Consider the following 25,931-nt stretch of genomic DNA (forward strand, 5'->3'; position numbering starts at 1 on the left):
TGAAGTTCTATAAACTGATTTGTTGATTCAGCTTTTATTCTGAGTTCCTTTGTGTCAGAAAGTTGAATGATAAGCGTTACCAGTAGTTTAGTGATAACCTAGTGTCACATAGAAAGGCTCGAGGTTGTCTATGTGAGCTTTCCTGCGCTCACCACCGCTACCACCCTCTCTGTTCATCTCCCAAGTACACTTAATGTTACCCAATTCCCAAAGGCATGTGCCCCCATCATGAACTGCATAGCAGGATTATAATGCCTGGGCTTAATGATAATCATGCATATTTCCTTTCTTTATATTGGTGACTTTAAAAACAGCATTAAAAATAAACAAAGATGTTTTCATATTTAATGGTACCTTTTAAGTTAGGATAGTATATTTTTCTGAAAATACAATAGCTTTATTAACCAAGGTCAAGTAGTAACTTCAACAAATAGCATGAAGTTATCTTTTGACTGTGTATAATCTAGTCAGCTGGCTGCCCTCATGGTGCCAAGTGACACAGAGCCCTGATAAAAGAGATTTAGTGGTTATTGGCCTCAACATGATCAGCCAACAGCTGGTTTTAAATGAGTCTTAAGCTCTCAAAATTTCAAGAAGCCACCTAGGAGCTCTGCTTAACTATTTTCATAAATTTCTCTCCTCCTAGTGTATTCAGAGTAAATTTTCATAACAGCTGGGGCTCTGTAAAACCAATAGCATCTTTTAAAACATCTTCAGAAAGATTAAGTTGTAGAAAAGGAAAGAATTTGGAAGTTTATTTTATTATCTTAACCTTTATTGACTTAAATGATTAAACAGTTTTTTTTTGGCTCTGCTAAAACATTTAGACTAGGATATTAATTTGATTTTTAATTTATTTAACCCTTGCCTTTCTCTTTCTTTCTTTTCTTTTTTTTTTTTTTTTTTTTTTTTTTTTTTTTTTTTGTTTTGTTTTGTTTTGGTCTTTTTGAAACAGAGTCTCCTGTAGCCCCAGCTGGCCTGGAATTCACTATGTAGACCAGGCTGGCCTTGAACTCACAGAGATCTGCCTGCCTCTGCCTCCCACGTGCTGGGATTAAAGGTGTGCGCCACCACGCCCGGCCCTTTAGCCTTAATGAATACACTACTCAGTGGTCCTGCATGTATCCTCTGTGAAGGGAAGTGAGTATAGCACAGTGAAAAGAAATAAATTGTGAGAAAATTATTTTAACGCTCTCCCGATTCAACGGAAGTTCACATGGAAATTGAAAGCTCGTTATCATTTGTAAATGTTTTTATATTTTCTAATCAGAGCTATATTTTAAGTACTCTGTTCCCTGCTTTAGACCTTTAAGAGTGGTATATTAAATTAGACTGGGAATGTTTGTCATTTTGTCCTAATATGGACAGACTTTAAAAATGATCATTCCTGCAAGCAGGCAGGTTCTTTGCTCAGGTAGGATAGCCTTGGAATTCAGTGTTGTAAATTCTGTCTCCAGCAGACTCATCCAGTGACTTGACTCATCAAGTATTAACAATAATGGAAATGGTTGGGAGCAGATTCTGCGTCACTTTTAAACTTGTGTCTTGGCGGCTGGGGAGATGGTTCAGTGGCTACAAGTACTTGTTGCTTTGCAAGCATGAGGACCTGAGTTTGAATCCCCAGCACCCAGGTAAAAGCAAGCATGGCTGAGCACTCCTGCGACCACAGCCCTGGGGGGCGGGGGCAGAGACAGGCAGAACCCCAGGATCTCCCTGGTCTACAAGCCTAGACGAAATGGTGAGCTTTGGGTTCAGTGAGAGATCCTGTCTCAAAACATCCTCCCCTGACCTCCACATGTGCACCCATGGCTGCACATACCTGTAACATGTGTGCATACACATGCACACAGAAATAGACAAATAAATGTCTTGTTTCTTTTCTTAATGTAAAAGATTGTGTATCTGTCCCTACAAAAACATGAAGTGCTCCTAGTGTATAAATTTTTATTTGTATAGTTGAAGGCAGCGAGAACATTTACAAAATCCCTGTATTAACAAAACAGCACAGCAGTGGGGTGCCTGGGATGCAATCTCTTACCTGAAAGACCTGTGAATAACAAGAGATAGAAAACAGACTGAAACCCAACCCTAACACATCCTGGGGCAGAGGCTTCTAGACGTTGCTGCTGAGCACTTTAAATGACTACTGGATTTCCTTTCTGCCTTTGAAGTGCAGTGGCCTTCCCGTCAAGTCATTTGGGGGCAGGATTCATTGTCCATACTTTGTCCATACACTGCTTATGTCAACCACAGTAATCTTCCTCTTGCCCCTTCCTGTGGCATATACCTTACAGCATTTTCTGACTAATGTGCACTACTTTACATTGTTCTTAAAATTAACTACGGTGAAAGATTTTAGTTGAAAGAGAATATATGTACATATATTTAATACTATCCCATTTAGATTTCACTTTTTTGAATATTTACAAGTACTATACTTTGTGAAATACTGGCTAAATAATTTAAGGACTTGGTGAGTAATATGTTAATGATCCCCTTAAATACAAACTATACAGAATATATTACTAAGCAAGTTAATTTTCACTTGAATTTAAATGTAAGATTCTTAGATCTGTTAACTCACACAAATTGGAGCTAATTAACTCACACAAATTGGAGCTAATGTCTACATTAATCTTTACACTCATATTAATGTCTACAACCAAAGAATATAATAAAAGAGGGTGAGGGGAATAGATTTAGAGTTGGTGAGAAGTAACCCTTTTAGTAAATATACTAAAAAATGAAATTTAAGTTCTATTTGGTAAATAATGAATACATTACAAATAGAAACTTATAATCAATTTACTCTAATATAATTGTTCCACTCTTTTCCCACAATCCCTAATGCAGAATTCTGTTGCAGCTGGAAAGGTTTGGAGTCAATTAACCAAAAAAAAAAAAAAAAAAAAAAAAAAAAAAAAAAAAAAAAAAACGGGATATCAGACAGAAGATTCTAGTGTTGCATCAGGACTTAGAAAAGTGACCAGAGACTAGAACTGTGGTTTTGATGCTTCCCTTCAAGATGGGTGGAGTGACAGCTTATGTACTGACAGATCCTGTTCGGGGAGAACAGATCCTGTAGGTCTGACTGAGGTGAGTTTCTGGAAAGTCACTCAGTGCTAGACAGCCACATCCTTTCATAAGCATACCTGTCCTGATGTGTCCAGCAGCTTCTTGTAGCAGACGCAGTCTGTAAATCACAACTGGCAAACAAGACCGACTTTGTGGGGCAGGATGTCAGCTGCAATATCCCAGGTCACATGCAGCTGTGCAGTGACAAGAGACTGAGTCACCTCTAGAAGTCAGCTCAACTTTTCTGCCTGAATGTTGATGTTCAGGAAACACAACTGCGGTGTCCGGTAGTGATGTTTTCATTTATTTATTAGCACAAATAAATAACACTTGATAGCAAGTGTCATTATTACTACTGCGATACTGTTATATCAATACTGCTGTCCCATATATCAAGAAAGCTCTTGGCATCTTTCTTATTCTTTATGGACTTGTAAATTTAACATGAACCTGTTGATGACAGTCAGTCATGACAATGTGAAATTAGAACCCTCCAGAAGGAAACAGTGTGTGTTGGCACAAGACTGTAATCCCAGCACTGGGGAGACTAAGGTGAAAGGATCGTGAGTTTGTGACCAGCCTGGGCTAGATAGTGAGACCCTGTTTCTAAGAGGTGGTCTGAAATAGACCAAAATACATTGTATGAAATTCTCAAAGAATCAATAAAAAAATGTTGTTTAAGAAAAACTTAAGTAAGAATACATTCAGTTGCACCTAATACATTTTTCCTTTGGACCTTTTGTCAGGCTTATTATTTTTAGACGCTGACTTAATTTGTTTATCCACACTCTTTGAATCTTGGCCCGACCTTGAACTATCTTGCCAGAACCTTGACCTCATCATCTTTGTGAGATTTCCGGGATTGTCCAAGGGAAAGTCTTACCGTGGCAAAGGAGGAAGTGAGGCAGAAGGCTGTGACTGAGGGAGCTATGCCCAACCAGAACAGATGAGGGGACCTTCTGAGACCTGCCTTTCTTCTAAGGCACATACACTATGGTGTTTTGTCTTCTGAAAGCTTTCCAAGTTGCTTCTCATGTTAGGAATCATCACTTTCCCTTTTTACAAGCTACTATTTAAAATAGCATCATTTTATGTGTGGTCGTGTGTGCATGTGTGTGTGTGTGTGTGTGTGTGTGTGTGTGTGTGTGTATGTGTGTGTGTGTTAGTTCTCACGAACAAGAATTAGTCTAACCATAAATATATTTTATGTCCACATGTGTCGAAGTATTTACTCCTAAATGCACTTGTCTTGTCTATGATTTCATTGTGAAACAGTTGCCCACACCTTTGATAATTCAGTGCTTAGCTTTTCTTACAGGTGTTCACTTATAGGGAAAGCCATTTGTCATTTTCCTGTGCACAGTGAACATTCTCAACAATCACATCAAAAATTGGTTCTGACTTCCAGGTAGAGTTCACTGATATTTTTCTCCATAGTCTTTGTACAACAAATCTTCCTTTGACTTGAATGTTAGAGAAAAGTTGGAGACATAAAATTCAGAAGTGACTTCACTTATATACCCTAATTCTTTATACTCCATAAAGGTCAAGGAAGTCAAAAATACCTTTTGTGGCAGCAGGAACAAAATTTCCTTTTAGGAATATGAACTTTTAAAATTTTATATTGAAGTTTTGCAAACTTCATATAATACATATTGATCATATTTAGATGTTATATGCACTCCTCTTACAGTCCCTCACTGGATTTCATATACTCTGTCATATATATTAAGGCATATCAAGCCAAGTTTGTGTCCCCAAATGTCCTTTGATGTGAGTCCACCCACTGGAGCCTGGTTAGCCTATCTAGCGTCACACACTTAAAACCAACTCCCCCTCTCCCAGGAGTTATCGGTTGCCAGTAGTTCCTCAGCTAAGGTTGGGCTTCTTACCCACTTCCACACTTCTGTGCCTGGATTTTGTCTGGCTTGAGTTGCATGAGTTTTGTGCATGATGTTACCATTTCTGTAAGTTCATACGAGTAACTTCCCAGCTGTCTGAAGAACTCTGTTTCCGTATGGTCATCAACTACCTCTGGTTCTTACAATCTTTCTACCCCTCTTCTGCAATGATACCTGAGCCTTGGGTGGCAGAGGTTTGATACAGGTGTCCTATTCAGGGATGAGCGCTCTGCAGTCTCCTATTCACTGCAGTTCGGACAGCTGTGATTTTCTGGGTTAATCAACATTGGTTGCATGAGGAAGTTTCATTAGTGAGAGTGGAAAGATGCAATAATATTCTTTCTTCCCCGTATTCTGCTATGTTCCCTGAGTCTTAGGTATAGAAGTTGCATTGTAGATGTGTCACTTAGGGCCGGACAACTCACAGACACTTAATCTCTGCATTTGACCGGTTGTGAAACTTTGTAATCGTTTCCATCTGTTACAAGAAAAAGCTTCTTTGATGAGTGGTGAGAGGTACACTTGTCTGTAAATATAAGGATACATATTTAAAATATACTAAGAAATTGCGTTGGTCTAGGCATGTGACAGACATAGGGTTTTCCCTAGGATCTATGACCTCTACAGCCACGTGTATTCGGCTATGTTGGCAGTACCACCCATTGAGTGAGCCTCAAGTGCAATTAGCCAGCTGTTGATTACCCTAAGATAAAAGTGCTACTACTGTACCAGTAAAGATTACTTGCTGGGCTGGTCATTTTTGTGGTTCATAGACTTTACAACTGGATGGGATCATTGAATGATTTTCTCCCTTGGCAGTTTGCATAGTAACTTACATGCTATGGGAGCTAGTCTTCAGGGAAGATGTTTCCAGGTCAGTTACAGCACCATTGCTCCGAGTCCTATGTCTGAAGTATAGCCTGTCTTCAGCAATAGGGTCTCACCTTCAAGTTCTAGGAGACAAGCAAGGGCTGTGACAATAACCTGAGTTATTCTGAGAGTCTCTTAGACACTCAAAGGGAGGTTTCTACTCCCTGGCACTGCTCTGTTCTTTGCTTTGTAAGCTTCAGCTGTACGTGTGCACTTATATATACATTGTTTATGTGTTTTTCAGTAGGCTTTTGAACTGATACATTTCTCTCTGGTTTTTCACACCACCTAAGCATTATTTATCTCTCCTCTCTCTCCTTATGTATAACCCTCTTCCCTCCCCTTTTTCCCACTTCCCCCTTGATAATAGCTATCTCCTACTATTCCTAGCTCCTGAGCTCCTTCCTCCTCTTTACCCCCATGGTTTCTTTCCATTTTCCTGGCTCCTGTGGTTACATCAGGATATTTACTCACATCTAAGAATTTGGAGCTAAGATCCATAAATAAGAGAGAACCCACATCACTCATTTTTCTGAGTCTATTCCTTCACTTAGTGTAACTGTTCTAGTTCCAGCCATTTACCTAAAAATTTCATTTTTCTTTACTGCTGAGTTGACCTGTATAAATGTACCACATTTTCATTATCCATTCGTCGGTTGAGGGGCATTTAGGTTGTTTACATTTCTTAGCTATTGTGAAAAGAGCAGCAACAAGCATGACTGAACACGGATCTCTGCAATAGGATACTGAGTCCTGGTATATGCCAAGGAATGGTACAACCAGATCATATGGTAGATTTATTTTTAATTTTTAAGAGTTGTCCATACTTGTTTCCACAGTGGTTGCACTAGTTTGCAATCTTACCAGCAGTGAATGAGTGTTCCCATTTCCCCACATCCTCTCCAGCATTTGTTGTCATTTGCTCTCTCGATCTTAGCCAGTCTGACTGGAGTAAGATTAAATCTTAAAGTAGTTTTGATTTGAATTTCCCTAATTAATAAGGATATTGAACACTTTTAAAAGTATTTCTTAGCCATTTTTATTTCTTCTTTTGAGAGCTCTCTGTTCAGATCCGTAGCCCATTTTTTAATTGGATCGTTTGTTTTCTTTTTTGTTTTTTGAGTTCTTTTTATATTCTGGATATTAATCCTCTGTCAGATATATAGCTAATAAAGATTTTCTCCCACTTGGCTGATTATTTCCTTTGCTGTACAGAAGCTTTTTAGTTTAATGAGGTCCCATTTGATGATTGTTGACCTTAATTCCTGAGCAACTGTAGTCCAATTTAGAAAGTCCTTTCCTGCATCTGTATCTTATAGGGTTTTGCCTATGTTTTCTTCTAACCATTTTGGCATTTCATATTTCTTATTGAAGATTTTGTTCCATTTGGAATTGACTTTTGTGCAGGGTGATAGATATGAGTTTAATTTTATTTTTCTAACTTGTGGAGATCCAGTTTTGCCAGCATCACTTGAAGATGCTGTCTTTCCTTCAGTGTGTATTTTTGGCACCTCTGTCAAATATCAGGTGACTGTAATTGTGTGCACTCATGTCTGGGTCTTCTCTTTTGTTCCATTGATCTACATGTCTCTTTTTGTGTCAATACCGTGCTGTTTTATGACTATAGCTCTAAAATACAGTTTGAAATCTGGTATGGTAGTCCCCCCAGCATTGCTCTTTGTACTCAGGATTGCCTTGGCTATCCGGGGTCTTTTATGATTCCATATGAACGTTAGGTTGGTTTTTATACGAATATGAACTTTTTGATTCTGAAGAGGCTCTCACATCTCCTTGAAGTTATGTTATAGTAGCACCTGGTAAATTATCAGCCTTAATTTTTCCCTATTCTCTTACCCCACTGGACTGTTCTTTGAGACAGTAAGCACTGGAAAAATAATAAACTATTAGCATAGTGTTATCAGGTGTTTATTTTGTCTTTTTTAACATGACTGATATTTATTGTGTGGCAAAAAGGCTCACACTTTTCTTTGACATCTTTATTTAAAAACGTATAGCCCATTTGATAATCGATTTGATTATGAAAGCAGTATTAGAAACATTTTTACCTTTTTACGTTTTTTAAATTTTCATCTATTTATTATGTGTGTGCACATGCAGAGGTCAGAGGACAATATGAAGGAGTGGGTTCTCTCCTCCTACTGTGTGGGTTCTGAGGATCGAACTCAGGTTCTCAGGCAGGCATCCTTCCCCACTGAGTCATCTGGGCCAGGCCCATTTTATCTTTTGACAATCATTCTTTCTCTATCAAATGGCTAATGGCTGTTTATATTCAGAGGTTCACCCTATTGTGCATGCCGTTTTTAGTCACGTGTAGGTAGATACATGATTTCTGCCCTGAAGGGAAGCTGCTAAAGGAGCCTCGATGCTGGGAAGTTGGAATACAACACTCCAAAACGCATTCCTTTCCTTTCCTTTCTGGTTCACTACAGAATGGTGTTCTAGTCTTGCAATCTTTTGTTTAGTAGTCATTTGCAATTATTCTGTACCATTGTAAAAGGAAATTAATTTTGAGGGGTTTCAGGAAGAAGGACTATCTGGAGATCTAGGAAATACTTTGGATTTGTTCAGAAAGTTCATAGAGACATTTACAACTTCACTCTTCATTTTACACTTTTTGGCAGGAAAGTCAAACAAAACAGAAATGGAGACAGCTTGCTGTGTCCCCAGGACCATGGTGACTGCTAACGCGGTAACTCTATCCTGGCCTGTGGTATTACTTCCATTTTGGAGCCATGTAGTTCTAATAAAATGTGTCAGGGAAGAAGGCACAGTTTAAGTCATAGTGTCTACCCAGAATTTTATATGGTAACTGCTATAGTCACGATGTTTAGAATGTGTCAAATAAAATGGGGTGTGCTGCCTGGGTTTTACTTTGAGAAACTGTCACAACTTATATGGCGTTTCTGTTCATGGTAGGGACTAATAGTTATAGTGAAGGAAAGGAATTAGATATCTTTATTCTTTCTTGTCATTGGGATCTTTGCATTGTTTTGTGTAATCCTCTCTGTTTAGAAAAAATTATTCTTAGGGAGATCAGAAGCTGTAGGCTGGGAACCTGTGGTACATATCCTGATAATAAATAAATTTATTTTGCTTATCCAAATAATTGCTAACATTTTAATTGAAAATTTTTTCTTATCAAATGGCAAGATCTGGTACTAGCAGGTCCATGTTTTCCATACTCTCATTTCAGCAGCTGAATGCAGTTCATCTCTTCCCGGTGGGGCACTCTGCATGCATCCCACACAGGCTTTACGTGTGTGTGGAGTCCAAATGCTTCATGTGGGACAGGCGCTCTGCATGCATCCCACACAGGCTTTACGTGTGTGTGGAGTCCATCTGCTTCATGTGGGACAGGTGCTCTGCATGCATCCCACACAGGCTTTACGTGTGTGTGGAGTCCAAATGCTTCATGTGGGACAGGCGCTCTGCATGCATCCCACACAGGCTTTACGTGTGTGTGGAGTCCAAATGCTTCATGTGGGACAGGCGCTCTGCATGCATCCCACACAGGCTTTACGTGTGTGTGGAGTTCTGTTGGCTCCATGTGAGACAGGCACTCTACATGCATTACATCCACCTGTTTACATATTTGTTTTCCTTGATGACAGTGGAGTCTGAAATAGAAGATATTACAATCATTTTGCTTCTGATACTATGATGATAACATCCACACAGTGTGAAAACTACTAGGTCACAAAGTAATTGATACTAAGTCATGTATTTTATAGGAAAGGGGGCTACATTATCGCCTTAAAAATAATTTACGTTGCATTTTTTTTAAAAAATCACATTGACCTCTCACACTGGTAAATATCAGCCTGTTCTGTCATAAAATTTACTTTATTAATGTGCCTAGTCTCTTATTATGAAAGAATAAAATTAGTTTTAGCTTGAACTTGGTAGTTTTGTATAATGATTCCAGTATAATTTATGCTGTTCTTAAGATATTTTTGTTTAAAATAAAATTATAGGGGTTGGAGAGATTGCTCAGAGATTAAGAGCACTGGCTGCTCTTGCAGAGGACCCAGGTTTGATTTTCAGCACCCACATGGGGCTAACAACTATCTGTAACTCTAGTTCCAGGGGATCCAACACCTTTTTCTGGCTTCCATGGGCATTGCATGACATAGGTATACTTACATACTTTTACACATAAGATAAAAATAATCAATTTTAGAAATAAAATATAAATTATAGAATAAAAGAATTTTGAAAAACCTCTCAAGTCACATATATAAAATAGACTATCAAATAAATAACATGCAAATAACATGAACAAGATAAATTATGTCCTTTATTTAGGACATAAATAGAGCCCTCACAACCTTTGAAAGGCAGGGGAAAAGTGGTCCTGAATTTCAAAGTTTTTTCTAGAAGTTTTCTTTAACAGTATGCTAGTTTATTTCTTAAAATAATCTATCTTAAATATCCATGTTGGTCACAGCTAAAGTTTATGGATATTTAGAACCATAATATAAATGTAGTTGCATGGGATTTTTTTTTTTAGCGAAAGAATTATTCTTGCAATGCTAGTCAGTATATGTCTTGAAACAGTCATGTTGTAATGCATTATACATGTTTTCTTGGAGTTTGTTGTTCTGGTTGTAGAGTTGGATTAATGGAAACATCTCCCCATATAAACATTCCTAACAAAATTGCTCTATTGGGGCTCCAATAAAAAACAAGTTCATAAGTTGTTTGGAATTGTCCCTTACAGCTGTACTAGCAAATATTAAAAGGAAGTACTAATTCGGGGTGGTATTACTTCGCTCTTTTTTCTGTGTCCTCCTTGATAAAAAAAAAATTAATTGAAACCTGATTTCTCTGAGAGCAACAAATGCAAAATTTGAAGGGGCAGTCCACAAGGGTAGAAGGAAGCACTGGGAGCAAAAAGAAACGAGTTGCATGTGCCTAAAATATTCTTTGTCTTGCTGTGTTTTCAACTTTGAGGTAACATAAGAATTGTAATTAAGGAATTTCATTAGAATTTAAAATCACTTGTCAGTGCCAGGAAGAGCTTCTAGGTAAGGCTTGATCGTACTATTTTGAAAGAATAACAAAGGGGCAGGGCGTCTTGGCTGACAACTGTATGCACTGGGGAGTATGAAGCTAGAAGATTATGAGTTGGAGGCCAGCCTGTGCTATGTAGTTAAGACCCTGCTTCAGAAACATCCTAGTTGCAGACATACTTAGAGTAGTGAAGTGGAACATAATATGAATAGGAGATACTTTCTGTTCTGTCAAACTTTCATAATGGTAACATAAACCCAGTTCACAGCTAACCCCTACAGGATGCCCCAAGTTCATAGTTCCCGAGTTCTGTTTGGGCACCCCCAGTGACAAGGAGTTCACGCTCTTAGAAAGCAGACAGCACTGATTATAGCCATCCTAAACATCATGAAGTAATTCAGTCATTTGCTGAATAAGCATTCAACATGCATTGCTTCCCCTTGGAATGGATGCCTGCAGGTCTCTACTTCTATATATTCAGTTTTAGTTCTGCCTTGTGAACTAACTCTTCTTCCATTGGACAGTTCTGCAGTGAGTTTTTAGAAGCACTTGCGTTCAAGTTTATAAGGAACTGCAAGGTCCCCTAGTTTACCCCTCTAGGCTGTGTTTCTCAGCAAGTGGTGGCTGGACAAAAACCAAGTAGACCTGGTTCTCCTACGGTTTCTGCTCCGTGTTCTCCACTCAGAGTCAAATCTGTTCAAAATGCCTCTCACGCACGGTCCATCTCTTCTGCCTCAGTCTCTCCTCCGTCTGTCCCTCCTGTGATGCTTTGGTGCCTTCTTACCATCTTAGTTGTTCATAATAGATGTTCCTAAATGATTATGTCCTCCTTAAAGGGTAAATGCCCAGAAACTAAGCCTATTAATTCAGGCATGAGTAAAGTATAACCAGCTGAGCACAGTAACACAGCCCAGAATTGTATGAGCTTTAAACATTAGCTGCCTTCGAACACAGTAGTATATAAGTTTATTGCCACCATAAATTGCAAAACCATTTTTCTGTTATGAATACTCAGCTCCTCAGCTGTGTGTTTATGTGATGCAGCATGTTTACTGGATCCATGGACTGCTCTATATTTTTATTCCCGTGTTACTGGTATATTCAGATCATGTCATCCTATTATGGATGCCTCTGCATTCTTAGCCACAGGCAACAAATGCTATTTGTTTTCTTTGCTCCAATTTTCTGAAGCTTTGAGATAGCTATACAAATAGATCTTCATACAAAGACAGCATTCCCAGACTTTGAGAGGACCAGTCCCATTCACTGATAGAAACATTGGCCGGGACAGGACTGAAGTCATGAAGATGTGACTGGTTATTCACTATTGCCTGGGTGGGCTGTTCAGCCAATTACAAATTCAGTTCTCATTGGTTTCTAGTTAAGGTCTCTCCATTCAGTATCTAAAGACAGTAAAATAAATTTTGACAAATTTCTTGCTATAATCCAATTACATAGATACTTCTACAAATATCCCTTTTAAAAAAGAAATACATTTAATATCTTTAAACTGTACTTCTTTTGTAAATTTTCATTTTAATCATATATTCTGGCCTTGACTTAGATCAATATAAATTTTCCCAATTGGCTAAAGCACTTGACATGCCATGGCCATGGGGTCCTACCTCAAGATGGAGAGCAGCAGGATGCTGAGTCAGGGTGAGTCAGTTTTCTCCAGGGATGAGCTCCCTGAGAGGTCATCTAAATCCCAAAAGAGCAGTCCTAAACACAGATACACAGAAGCACCACTAAATCGACTCAGTGTATTACACACACGCACGCGCACACACACACATGCACGTATACTGCAAAATTTGTTTATACATAACAATAATAATCAAAGAAGGAGACAAGAAATTGAGGGGAATGGGGGGCCATGAGAGGAGTTGGAGGGGGACTGGGATGGAAATAATACAGAGACAGTACTCATGTCTGAAGTTCTCAAAACTAAAAAAAAAAATAATAATAATTTCCCAGTTGTCCACAGACAATGCCTTCTACATTTTCTGTTTGTTTCTTTTCTTTTCTTCTTTTGAGGTAGAGTTTCACTCTGTAGCCCAAGCTGGCCTGGAACTCAAGGTGATCTTCCTGCCTCCCAAGTGCTTAACTTACAGGCATGAGCTCTGTCCTTAGAATTTCCTGCAACCCTGTGAGGCCTGTAGCACTCCCTGCCACTGTCTCCTATCTATTCCTGGTTTCAATTTCACTTTTTCATCTCCTTCCTCATCTCTAGTCAGATGACCATCCTACAAGGATGAAAATGAAGGGAAATCTTTTCTCTAATCTGCCCTTAGTAGGTCTTTTTCCAGCATAAACAGCCCAGAAGTTTCACAGGTCAAGCAACATGAACAGTTGTAAAGTTCAGTTTGTGAAGCTTCATCTCAACTGCATATGAAACCTCATCCCAGACCTGTGAAATGATAAATTCTTTCTCGTTCATGTTCCATAATTACTAACATCCCATGTCACCAGTGAGGAGCTTGGCAGTGCCATACGTAAAAACAAGCATCACTTTCAGTCATGACATGACAGACATACATCTTGTGATTTTTTTTTTTCTTAGCCACATATGGAAGTCATAAAGGTGTAGTTGATGAGGTGGTAGAACTGGTACCTTATCTAAGTATCCCAGATGCCACCTGGCCTTTAGCATGGAAACTTGTGACTTGTAGGTAGTGAAATCAGAGATTCATTGGAGGAAAATATAATATCCGCTAAAAACCATCTGTAGTTTGCAAATTGGACTGTTGCTTTTAGATATCTTAAGACATCAGAGAAAGAATTTTTCCTTGATATGCAAACAGAACACTGTCATTTACTTTTTTTCCTTTTTTATATTTACTGGCAGAAAATGAATCATTCCATTGTTACTAAAAACTAATGATTTTATAGGAAGAAAAAAATGTAGCTTCTGTTATATACAAGAAAATTCCTTTGATTAAAGAGATGTTAAGCATATTTATGTAGAGAATTGAACTTAAAGAAAATGTATATAATTCTTACTAAGCTCTCATTTTTAATAACTTTCTAAGATGATTTAATCTTTAATATTGACATTTATGTGAACTGTCATCATTTACATATTTGAAATCTGGAAGTATAAAAAAGAAATTTGAGGTAGAAATGTGAATATTAACAGAGTAGTTATTTCAAGTAAATTATGTGGATAAATACATGTCACTTTTAAAAACTGAATGCCAGTGAGATGGCTCAGCAGGTAAACTTGACTAAACTACCAAACTTGACAGTCTCTGAAACTTACATGGTGGAAACAGAACTGACTCCTGAAAATTGTTCTCTGACCTCCACACATACGTTGTGGCATGTGAACACCCACACACCTACACATACATTCACACAAAAAATAATATGTAAGCATTTTTTAAAAAGTTAAATGTGGGGCTGGAGAGATGGCTCAGCAGTTAAGAGCACTGACTGCTCTTGCAGAGGACCCAGGTTTGATTCCCGGCAACCACATGGTGGCTACGAACCATCCATAACTCCAGTTCCAGGGAGATCCAATGCCCTCTTCTGGCTTCTGTGGGCATTGTACCACATGACTTACACACATGCAGGCAAAACACTCATACACATAAAATAAAAATAATAAAATATTTTTTTAAATTATTTTTTAAAGTTGAATGTATAAAGTTACATGTAACTTAATGTAAATAACTTAATGTAAATAAAACCTATACTAAACCTACACCAAATAACATCATCATTTGCAACCAGGAAATGAAAACAAACAGTAGAAATTTCACATTGTGATTTCTAATATCCACATGACACTGTGATTTTTTTTTTCTTAGCCACATATGGAAGTCATAACATTTAGACTTAATTTCACAAAATTCATAACATTCTGTTCTGGAGTCTGAAACCATCATTCTCCTGTAGATTGTAACAATCTCTTTCATTAAGAGGTCAAATCAAGGCCTCCCCCAAATAGACCCTTTACTGGGAAATGCAGCTCTTTTCATAAAGAATTACACCTTGTCCTATATCTCCCCAAATACTATGCGACAATCGTATTTTGAATTTTTAACTCTAGAATCAATATTCTAAATTACAATATATGATTACTGCATTGAGAACTTGTAACTCTTTCTCCAAGTTTTAATGCAGCAAAATGAAGTTCACCAGTGGGGATAAATATTTTCGATTTGACAGACAAAAACCCAGCATAGAAATGGGGAAATGGGGAAGAAGCCCCAACCTCAGCCGAGGATCTATTGGCATCTGATCACTGCTGAGTGAGGGAGAGTTGATCTTCTTTAAGGGAGTGGTTCTAGACAGGCTGACTAGACCCCAGTGAATGAACTTGCACTGAGGGACATCTGGATACAAACACTTGACTTGATGGGACTTAACATGAGACAGAATGCATGAAATAAATCTGGTGGGGGAGGGAGGTCTACATACACTTAAGATTTATTGTATGAAATGCGCAAAAATTTCATTAAAAATATACATTAAAATTGTAAAGGCAATCTGTTAGGAATAAAAACGTTACTAGGTAGAAGTTTGAATCTACATAAGAAAGTATGATATAACTTTTATTATTTAATCTCTATAAAAGTATTTGAATATTGAAAGAAGTAAAACATATTGTGAGGCTTAAAAAATTTTTGATTTGAGGCTAAAGCCCTTATTTCTAATTCAACTTTCAAAAGCACTACGTCAGAAATCTTTAACTGCTCATCTGTGGTCCAGATCCTACCATCAAATATACTTTTGGTTGAACTACAAAATATTCTATACTAAAATCGAATTAGTAGCAAGCATTTACAACCTGAAACAGTCATTAAAAAAGAAAGTTTTACATGGGCATGGTGGCACATACCTTTAATCCCAGCACTTGGGAGGCAGAGACAGGAGGACCTCTGTGAGATTGAGAGGGAGACCCTGTCTCAAAAAAAAAGTGTGGGGCAAGGGTAGAGAAATCTTGGGTTCTGGTTTCTCACTAAAAAAAAGAAATATCGATTTCTAGTTTCTTAATAAGCAATGGAAGATGTAGCCTCAAGTTTTCCTTCTTCAGCAAAAGCAATTTAATCTAGGCCTGATTTCACCCTCCAGATCAGCCAGTTCTCCCCACTTCCTGTTGTGTTGATATTGTGCATGAGTGTGTGTGTGTGTGTGTGTGTGTGTGTGTGTGTGTGTGTGTGTGGTTCATTATGAGACATGCTGAATCCACAATGGAAAACTGAGGTAGAGGAGCTCTAGATGAACAGACATCTAGAATATCCAGCGTGGGGCCCTAGAAATGCTGCTCCACTGAGATACAACTCTAAATCCGCTTCTCCACTTTACTGTCTGCTGTCTTTATAATCATTTGAGTTTGCTCTATATGTACAAGTCACATGAAGTATAAAGATAACTACAGAGTGTTCAAACATCCTTACACTCAATATTTTAGCCTTTTTTGGAAACATGCAAATGTCAAGAGAGTTTTCAAGCTCCAGATTCTTGTTTTCATCTTGTGCTGCTAAGCAAATCTTGGGTAAGCACCATAAAGTTAGAGTATGGGCTAATGGGGATATTAGGAACAGGGCCAGATGAACTTGTGGAAGAAGGACCTACAGCGCTGTCAGTCTGAGGAATGCACTCTAGTGAGCCGTCCAAGTGTGTCAGGATCTTTTCCTTGCTAAAATCACCTTTAAAGAGTTCACTTACCCCAGGTCTACTGGGCTTTTACTGCATGCTACACTTTATTTACTGAGGCTGGTGAGCCTCACAGACGGAGTAGGAAGTATAGGGGTCACCATCCACCACGTGCTGAGTCCCATGGGACTCTCCAAGTTTTGCTATGGAGAGACTACCAGCCAGAGTGTGTGCCCAAGGATTCAGTCGACTCAGTTTAATGTTCTGCAAAGAAGTTTAGCAAATAGCCATTCAGCCAGAACGGTGAGCCAAGCTTCTTGGGAACAGCAGGGCAGTCTGGCCTTCATTTTCACATGAAAGATGCAAAGCACTTGGACTTTTCTCAGAGGCTACTGGACAAATGCCCACGTCCCCTTCCATATCAGGTGCCCTGTCAGCTAGTGCATCCCATTCTCTTGGAGCTGTTCTTTCCTGATCTATGCTGTACCTCCTCTGCCAGACGTAAACTGTTTCCTTTTGTAAAATAGAGTGTATTTAAGTTGAGGTGAGCCCTTGGCTTAGAATCCTTAAGTAAAGTGCAACTGAGGTCATACAGAAATGTAGGTGGAAAATATTGCCGCATTTCACAATACTGTCATTCTGCACCATCTTAGCATAAAGAGTCTTTAGGAACTAGGAATCTGTTACTCAAAAATTTGTAGTTCAAATGCATAGTTCATGAAATTCAGGTGGAGCTTAAAGTTTGCTTTTCCTTTTTTTAGGGCAGTGTAAGCCAGTTGTTAGGCAGTGTTTGGTAGTCACATTGATGTTCTAAATAAGAAATGCTTTCCGTAAAAGAACAAAATTTAGCATGTTTCCTTTTGCAGTACTTGTAATATACATATGCTAATTATAAATGTGCTTATATATTTATTAAAGCAAATAAGTATATGTACCATGTAACAGTTAATTAGGCTGATCCTGATTAATAAAATCAAAAAGTTTGTTCAAATGCTACAAACTAGCACAAATTATAATGTATAATTCATGTCACATATTTAAGCTGGGCATTTCCCAGATTAGCCTTTATTAACAAGGTTTGTTATGGAAACAAAATTTATTGCCTTAAATTTAAAGCCTACTATTTTTTCTATACCCATTCATTCTGCTAAAGGCCCCTTTCTTTGTTATCAGTTTTGAACTGAGCTCACAATCCTCGAAAGCCTCAAAGTCCAATGTGTTTCAGAATTTAGAGTTTTTAGGAAGTAGGAAGTTGATATTATTCATGCACTGTATATTGTCCGACCCTGTAATCCAATGATCAAATTCTGCAGTGGAATTCAGGCATATTCACACTAAAAAGGGTCATCGGGAACTAGAGATAGCCTCACATCTGTTCAAATAAATTTTTGCCACTGTACACATGTGTTACAAACTTAGAAGAAAAAAGTTTTAACTTATGAAAAGTATTTAATCTTCAGCAATTTTTGATTTTGGAATACAGATAAAAAAAGAAATTTTCTCACTATAATGTAATGGTATAAATTCGTCATTACAGAGTATATGATAAAAATGACAGCACCTTAAATTTATAGCCACTTTGTAGTTGGAAACATTTCCCATGGATTATTTACTTGTGTAAATAAATCCCTTTGGATACAAGGGCATCTTTACTTGTGGAAGGTACCTCATGTGACATTGGCACAGCAGTGGCCAAGGTGGTAGATACCTCCTGCACAGAAAGTCGGGAGATGTAGAAAGTTGTCCTGAATGCCGCGCTCTCCAGTGGGAACATGGTTCTATGAGGTAGTCTGCGCTTGTGCTTGTTTCTTAAGAATTCACAATATTTGGGGGAGAAAATATGTACAAATAATTTCAGTATTTGAGCTTGTTGCTGAATTCTCTCACCGTGGTTTTCTGGAGACACACACTTTTCCATACTGGCTTGAATCATCTGTGTACCAGGCAAGGTTTCTAAGATGTAAAACCAAGTGAAATATGACCATTTTGTTTGTTTAGAAAAGGCTAAGACTAACGATGGGGAAAATAGCATGTTTAATGAAGCAGTGTTCCTCTGTATGAAAAGCTAAGGAAGCCTAGAAGTTATGATGATAGAAGGCCGTGTCCTGAGGCTAAGTGAGGCATCGGTGCTTTGACACCCACTTCTGCCAGGAGTGCACAGTCTGCCTGTGGCCAGAAGAAGCCTCTTGAAGATGGGGTTCATTATCACCACAATATGGGAACCTGTTTTAAAATGTTTGCACTGTTGCATTCTACCCCAGAGTGTATCATTGTTTGTTTTATATAAGAAAATAAAATTGTTCACCGTTAATTAAAACCCAGTCTTAAACTTTTAGGGTTACTTTTTTTCCAACTTTGAGAGGCATAGGGTCTTAGGATATTGCAGCCCAGAGCACAGAATTCTCCTTAGAATTTAAAAGGACCCTTCTGCACAGCCTGTGTTTACTTTGCTACATATGAGCTCCTGAGGTCCTTTCTGTAGTCTTAAATACAGTTCTAAGTACCTACCATGTAGCATTTCGGAATTAACATGATTGAGAAAGACAAAATAAACTTCAAATGGAGATTTCCTATTTGAGGCCCAGGTGAAAATTACCTGTCTACTTCTTCTTTCAATCTCATTAAAATAGGAACTCAAACCAAGAAGTTACAAAACTTTGCACTTTTTAAAAAACTTTGCACTTTTGTGTGAGCATTATGAAAATATGGTCCCACAACAAGCTGGTCCTTCTCAAATATGAGTACAGAAGTGACTTATTTATATGTTGAAATTTCAAAACATTTCAAAGGCCTACCATGTGTGTTGTGCAAAGGTTTTCACTCTAAAAATTATTTTGTTAGATAACCCTGTTTCAAGTGACAGTATGATTTATCACCATTAATCAAGATTCTGATGCCTCATAGACTTCTTGTTTGTATCTGTTTTTGTTATATAAATATGAGGTTTATATATAAAATTCTGACTGTGTAATATAGGGCTAATGAGTCACAGATGGAAAGATGCTGGCACATTACCACCTAATAACATTTTAAACTCATATTCCATAGTAAAAACAAAAGCAAATTGTACACATCTGTTTTTCAACTTGTGGCATCTCTGAGTTTGTGCAGAGTCGATGTTAAAAGGACTTTTACTTAGGAGGAAGCGAAAGAGGACACAGGTCACCTCAAAACTGCCCAGCCACTTAATACCCTTATCAGAGCAGATTTGGCACAAGGGATAAGATTTCCTTTGCCGGGCTTCAGGCTTCCTGAGAGGTCTTGGCCCAGAACAACGAGAGGCGAAAGCAATAGGGCCGAGCCATGTCTTCACACTGCAAACCTAATTTTATTGACTGTCTTAAAAAGAAAAACATACCCTCGCACCAGGAAAATAAGGAGGAAATACCCACTAGTAAACTAATAAAATTTAAAACCTAGAAACTTCCTGCCCTTTCTTGAAAAGTGCCCTCAAAATAGAACTGGGTGAGAAGCAGCCACGGAAATTGGCTGTGATGGTTGTTTACTTATTAGTAAACATGGTCTGTGTTTGGTAAATGGAAGAAAAGACTCTGGTTTCCCATGTTTTTAAAAAAGAAATGGAACAAAGTCAAAATTTCTCTCTCAGATTTTCCCAGTTGATAACGCCTATGTGGACAACTAGTGCCAGTTGTTGCAGTATGAATTTCTGAAACGCCTCCCTGTTCTCCTCGGTGAAGAGTCCCAAACCTCTTTTCTTTTCTGTTTAAGGGGTTGTGTGAACTGTCAAATTCTTTGGAAAAGTTATGTGACAGAAATGATTACTTCAGAGTGTGACCGTAAATCCCCCTGACATGAAATCCACATGTTATAAGAGACAGATTTCCATCTACCGCCTCACACAAGTTCCTGAAATAGGGCAGACCTGAGAATCACTGCACAATCAGAGAGAGACATTTTGATTGTGGGTGGTAACGCTTTTTTTTTGTGAGTCCAACTGTGTTTATTCTATGGAATACTTCTGATATGACAGTAAACTTCGGTTCACTTTTGATCAAAAGCATTAATACATGTACTATATGTCCTAATTTGTAAGCAGAATATCAATAGACGGAAACGTGTGTTTTCATAACAATGTCTGAAGTTATCTCCATTTTGTACTAACCTTTTGAAAAAAAGATTGCAGAAATATTAAGAGCTGTAAACACCAGAGTGTGCAGAGAGCCCCCCGGTACCTTCCACAAGGAGTGGAAACCAAAACCATGGGTTCTTAGTCTCTCCGAACCGTGCTTTGAGTAATGGCTGGTTCACCTGTGAGCCTTTTTTGTGTCTAATTCTGTTATGGGGTGCTCAGAGCCCAAGTGAGGACAGGGAGGTTTTAGTGTGTACTTGTTTTGTTTGTCCACCAGTGAAATGTCTGTGTGACGTTTTGTGTCGTGTTGTTTTGGTGTTGTGCCTTGTCCACAGGGCCTGCCAGGCTTCCCCACAGTTGCTGCCCTACACAGCAATCAGATCCTCACCGTCAAGGTTTGTGGATGACTCTCATGTTTGCTCAGTCAGAGCTGCAATCAGCATAAGGGTCAGCAAGAACCATGCAGTGGGCTTTCCCAACTTCTTCTGCTCATGTCAGCTGACCATGTTGGGCACCTGGGAACTCCTGTGTATCAGTGAGGTCAGATATGTTCTCCTGAGTACCCGTGAGGAGGGTAATGAGGTCAAGCAGTGAAGTGCAGTGAAGATTGGAGACGTGGCTGCCTGGGAGAGTACTGCATCTCCACGGCAGAATTCGCATGCATTTGAGTGCTCTATGATGCTTTCCAGACAATTAATTCAAAGTACTCTAATCTTTGGTTCGTGCCACATTATGCTGGTTGACAGGTCTGACGGAATGGAACTGGTGCTTCATCTGTAGACTTTCTGCTCAGAATGCTGAATGTGGGGTCACCCCAGTTCACTTGCTTCTGGAAATAGACATGCTAAAAGACCGAACACCAACATCAAAATGATGGGGTACAAAAGGGATTCACTTCTAATTGGAAGTCTGGACTCGTGCCATTTGGGGGTTGTCTTTTTTCCCAGAAGCTGAGCGTCTGTTGTCAGACACAAGTGCCGGTTCCATTTTATTTAATGATCGTTACAAGTCTAATGTATATATCTTTATTTCTTCCTCGGGGTCTTCTGATGCTTATTCTTCAACTCTCTCATCTCTGAACTTCAACCTTTGACCTCACCTGACTGATCAGATGGTGTTTCCTAAAATCAATCATGGCTTTCTCTCTGCTGATCAGCAGCTCATTAAACGCCGCCTGATTAAGGTAGTGCTGCTTCTTGCTGGGATCTGATTTCTTCTTTATGTTCAGTTATTGCTTGGGTACTGATGCTTTGCATTTATCTTTCGTTTGTGGGGCCTGGGTGGTGGGTGGGTCTTTGTAAATATCCCAGGGCAAAATTATGTTTAGTGACTTGCATCTGACATGTGTGTGGAAGTAGCAAAACAAAATGGTCCAAAAAGCCCATCAATGTTTTCTTTATTAAAAAAATAAATAAATTATAAAAGATATAGTTCCTAAGCTCTCCAGCTTTAATAAATTATAAATCTATTATGCAATACGGGCAAGGGCCTATGATGCCTAATCTTAGAGGTTATCAAAGTAAATACATTTTTCAAATTGTGAGTTCAGCCATCCATTCATCAGGGGGAATATGACTGACGCAGCATGGCTATAGATACAAAGACTTTCTATCAACTCTGAATACTGTAATTACTCACACCTCTGAGAGCTGCGATGCTGGGTTTAGAGCTGATTTGGTTTTTATAGCATCTGTTCAGCTCTCCCAGGATAAAATTTGCTCCCTGCTGGCAACATTGTCTATAGGTTTCATATTTATGGCTCTCCTAATGTAAATGAGGATTAGATAATATGAATTTAAAGTGCTGAAAAGATAATCTGACTATTAATGGTTGTTGTCGATTCATTCCCTTCCTGTTCCAGGGTGACCAAGGACAGGCGGGGCCTCCAGGACCTCCAGGTCCTCCCGGTCCAAGAGGCCCACCTGGGGACACAGGGAAGGATGGTCCCCGTGGAATGCCAGGAGTGCCCGTGAGTTTCTTCTTTGATCACTGTTCCCATGGATTTTGTTTCATGTTACGGGGTGAAAACTCTGATGGAAGAAGGTAGCCAGGGGCTAGAGGGCAGAGGGTCAAGTGATTAGAAGAGGCTGATGGAAGTGGAATGGTAGGACCATCCTCAACTATTGCAGGACACCCCTGACCACTCAGTGCATGGAGAACGCAAACAAACTAGAGCCCTGAACGCAGCAACTGCATGGGTTTTCAGGTAAGCCTTGGGAAGCTTGTGGTGAGAGATGCCCAGTATCGCCCAGGTCCTGCCTGGTATGTGCATGCCTTTGGGTTAAGTGGGATATTAGTCTGAAAAATAAAACCAGAGATTGATAAGACTTTCTAAAAGGCCACTAGCAGACACAATTAAGTCCCATACTATTTATGGAAAGTAAATAAAATCTATTAATATTTAATCACTTGTAAATAACTTAGCTAAAAATGCTAAGAACAATAAAATTAATGAGTTAAATAGCAGGGGTATGATCGTATTATCATCTGTCCTTTGTATGTAAGGCTTAGCTAATAGAAATTATTTACAAGTGATCTCAGCACTAAACTAGCCCTATCAGAAACAGAAATATGGAAAACTGATAAATGATTTGGTTTGGTACAGGCAACACAACAATTAAAGGAATATATGGATAATAATTCAATCACTAGGTTGATATTAAGATTTTAGGACTAGAATTTAAGGTTTATTGCTGAACTTGTTTGCTAAAAAGTAGAAAAATTTGAAAATTAAGAAAAACAATTAATGTCATTGTTTATTGTCTTTGCATTTTAATTCACATATCTTTGGGGGGTTTTTCCTAACAATGATTCTGTGTGTAAGAACACAGGGCATGTTAACCTTTTTCGCAATCACCTTCTCAGAAGCCCTGTTTCCCTTTTGGAAAGCTGTTGTGTGTTTGCTCATAAGAAATGAGGAACTGACTCAGCACACAGCTGCTGCTTGTTAGGACCGTTCCCTGAACGTTTGTAGGTGGTGACTTCACCCTAAACCTGACTGCTTAATGTCTCATCTTCTTCGGCTGATGCACCTGAAGAGAGCCTTCCACAGCTGTGGGGGTATTGATAGCTCTCACTAACTGCTAGTCACTACACAGATTGTCTTCAAATAAACTAGTTAAAAGCATTTGCGAGCCAGACATGGCTGCTTATTCCTATAATCTCATCACTCAGGAGGCAGATGCAGGAGGATTATTGTAAGTTCAAAGGCAGCCGGGGCTACTCAGTGAGTTCCAACCAGTCTAGGGTATGGTATGAGAACCTGTTTCAAAAACAACCAAAACAAACCAAGACAACAAGCACCATCATTTTATTGTTAGAAAATTAGTCAGATCATCAAATATTATATATTGTAGCAGAAATAAAATGTATGCTAGAAGTTACTTTTAGGAGCTGAGGAGATGGGTCCATCAGTAAAGTGCCATGTGGGTGGGAAGACCTGAGTTCCATCCCCAGCACCCCTGTCAAAGCTGAGCACAGCAGCATGTGCTTGTAACTGCAGCTCTGGCGGGATCCTGGTGCTCCCTGGCCAGCCAGTCTCACCAAATCAGCAAACTCCAGTTTCGGTGAGCGACCCTGCCTCAAAAAACAAGGTAAAGTGTGATTGAAGAAGACGCCCATCAACCTCAGCCTTTTCTACAGAGATAAAGTTCTAAAGAACTCCACAAATAATGGTTTGACTTTTATTTATGATCTCAGAGTTAATTTGTAAATACTGTCATAACTACTAGAAAAAAGATTTTATAAAAGTACGCTGGAAAACACTTTGGAAGACCAACAGCATCTACATATATTGTAATTTCAGGCACAGATCTCTCAAAAATATCAGTTAGCCAGAGGCTGCCCTAATAATGTGACACAATATTATAAAATGAGCATGTTAAAACACGACAGGGTTCTATATTAATCTGATCATTGGAAAACAAAATGGCCATATGAAACAGCAGCAGATTCTCTACCAGTTTTGATAAAACAATTTACTTCATCTCTGATTGATTCAAAGCCACTTCTAGTACATTTTGTTTTTTAATTCCTAGTAAGAGGCACTGTCTCTGAGTTCTATCTTTATATCACCATGGGAAGACATAAGAATCTAGACTAATTTCACTAAATCCTAAAATGCTTATAAAAGTACATTCAAGAGAAAGAATATCTGCCCTTTGTACTATGTTTATATTCTATTTATTCTGAAAAAAATGTTGTTGATAATCACATGGCCAAGAAAGTCTTAGGAAAAGAAAAAAGAAAACACTGAAATTGTTTTAAAATGTTTTCTCATCACTAAAGTTCTGATTGCTTTTTTAAAGGGTGAACCAGGAAAGCCAGGGGAACAAGGTTTGATGGTATGTATCTCAATTTTTTTTTAAGATTAATAGAAAGCCAGGTTATTTAAAACTGTGGTCAAGGTTGTATGTGAGTAATTAGTCATTTTGTATGACTCATAATAAAAACAGTAAAATATGTGAAAGTTAAAAGCAATATTGCACGCTGAGGACCTCAAGCCTGCCTATCCAATAGAAATGATACAGGAGAGAAAAAGAGGAGATTCCAGGTAGAAGAGTGGAGAAAGGTGACGCAGAGGATCAGAGAAGCTTTTGTAAGAAACTCTGGTGAAGAGATTAAATCCAGAGGTGAACCCACGTTGTGCTAGAGGGATGGCACAGTGGGTAAGAGTGGCTGCTATGCAGGTGTGAGGACCTAAGTTCAGACCCCCAGCTGGGTGCAGCCACATGAGCTACAGCACAGAAATTAGGGAGGACAATGGGATGGCTGGGTCTTGTGCAACAAATCTTGTACAGTAGTTTAGAGTTTTCGTTTGTTGAAGGGCTCCAATCAGAGAGAATCAGTTGTGCTCTTTGGATCTCTGCCATTCAAACCAAAACAACACCGAAAACCATGTCATGAAATGATTTCACATAATATTGCACATTCCTTGTGGTTTGTTGATCCTTTGCCAGCATAGAAATATCATGTGGGCTCACTGAGCCCTAAACAGTGCAGCACCTTCAACTGCTTTTTCCCCCTTTTTTCTTTCAAGTTGCCTTTTTAACTTGAGTTTTTATTCTGAACACTGTTGAGAAACAGGATGATCCTTCTGTTTCCCAAACACCCATCTGGGATGCAGAATGAGTAGGTCCAAATGGCTGGCTACAGAGGGAGCCAGCAGGTAAGCTCAGTAAGCTTGTTGGTGTCCATGTTCACAGTGCACAGAGAGCTACATCTAAATTGTATTTTAATCCCAGCACTGGGAGGCAGAGGCAGGCGGATCTCTGTGAGTTCAAGGCCAGCCTGGTCTACATGGTGAGTTCCAGGACAGCTGGGGCTACAGGGAGACCCTGTCTCAAAAAAAGACCAAA

General features: G+C 38.8%; 1 protein-coding gene across 5 annotated transcripts in view; it reads left to right on the forward strand.

Annotated features, from left to right (window-relative positions):
• The window catches only part of Col25a1 (collagen type XXV alpha 1 chain), a 514,093-nt gene that overhangs the window by 367,441 nt on the left and 120,721 nt on the right, over window positions 1–25,931 (forward strand). For 4 of the 5 annotated variants that reach the window (XM_008843537.3, XM_008843526.2, XM_008843531.3 and 1 more), the window contains exons 8-10: window positions 21,686–21,757; window positions 22,436–22,543; window positions 24,882–24,917. In XM_008843537.3, the coding sequence (XP_008841759.1) occupies window positions 21,686–21,757; window positions 22,436–22,543; window positions 24,882–24,917 (216 nt within the window). Of the gene's footprint in view, window positions 1–20,909; window positions 20,970–21,685; window positions 21,758–22,435; window positions 22,544–24,881; window positions 24,918–25,931 lie in introns of all 5 variants that reach the window. The other variant, XM_029568696.1, reaches the window with a different exon arrangement.

The sequence above is a fragment of the Nannospalax galili genome, unplaced genomic scaffold (genome assembly GCF_000622305.1).
Source record: "Nannospalax galili isolate Female #2095 unplaced genomic scaffold, S.galili_v1.0 scaffold571, whole genome shotgun sequence".
Taxonomy (NCBI): Eukaryota; Metazoa; Chordata; class Mammalia; order Rodentia; family Spalacidae; genus Nannospalax; species Nannospalax galili.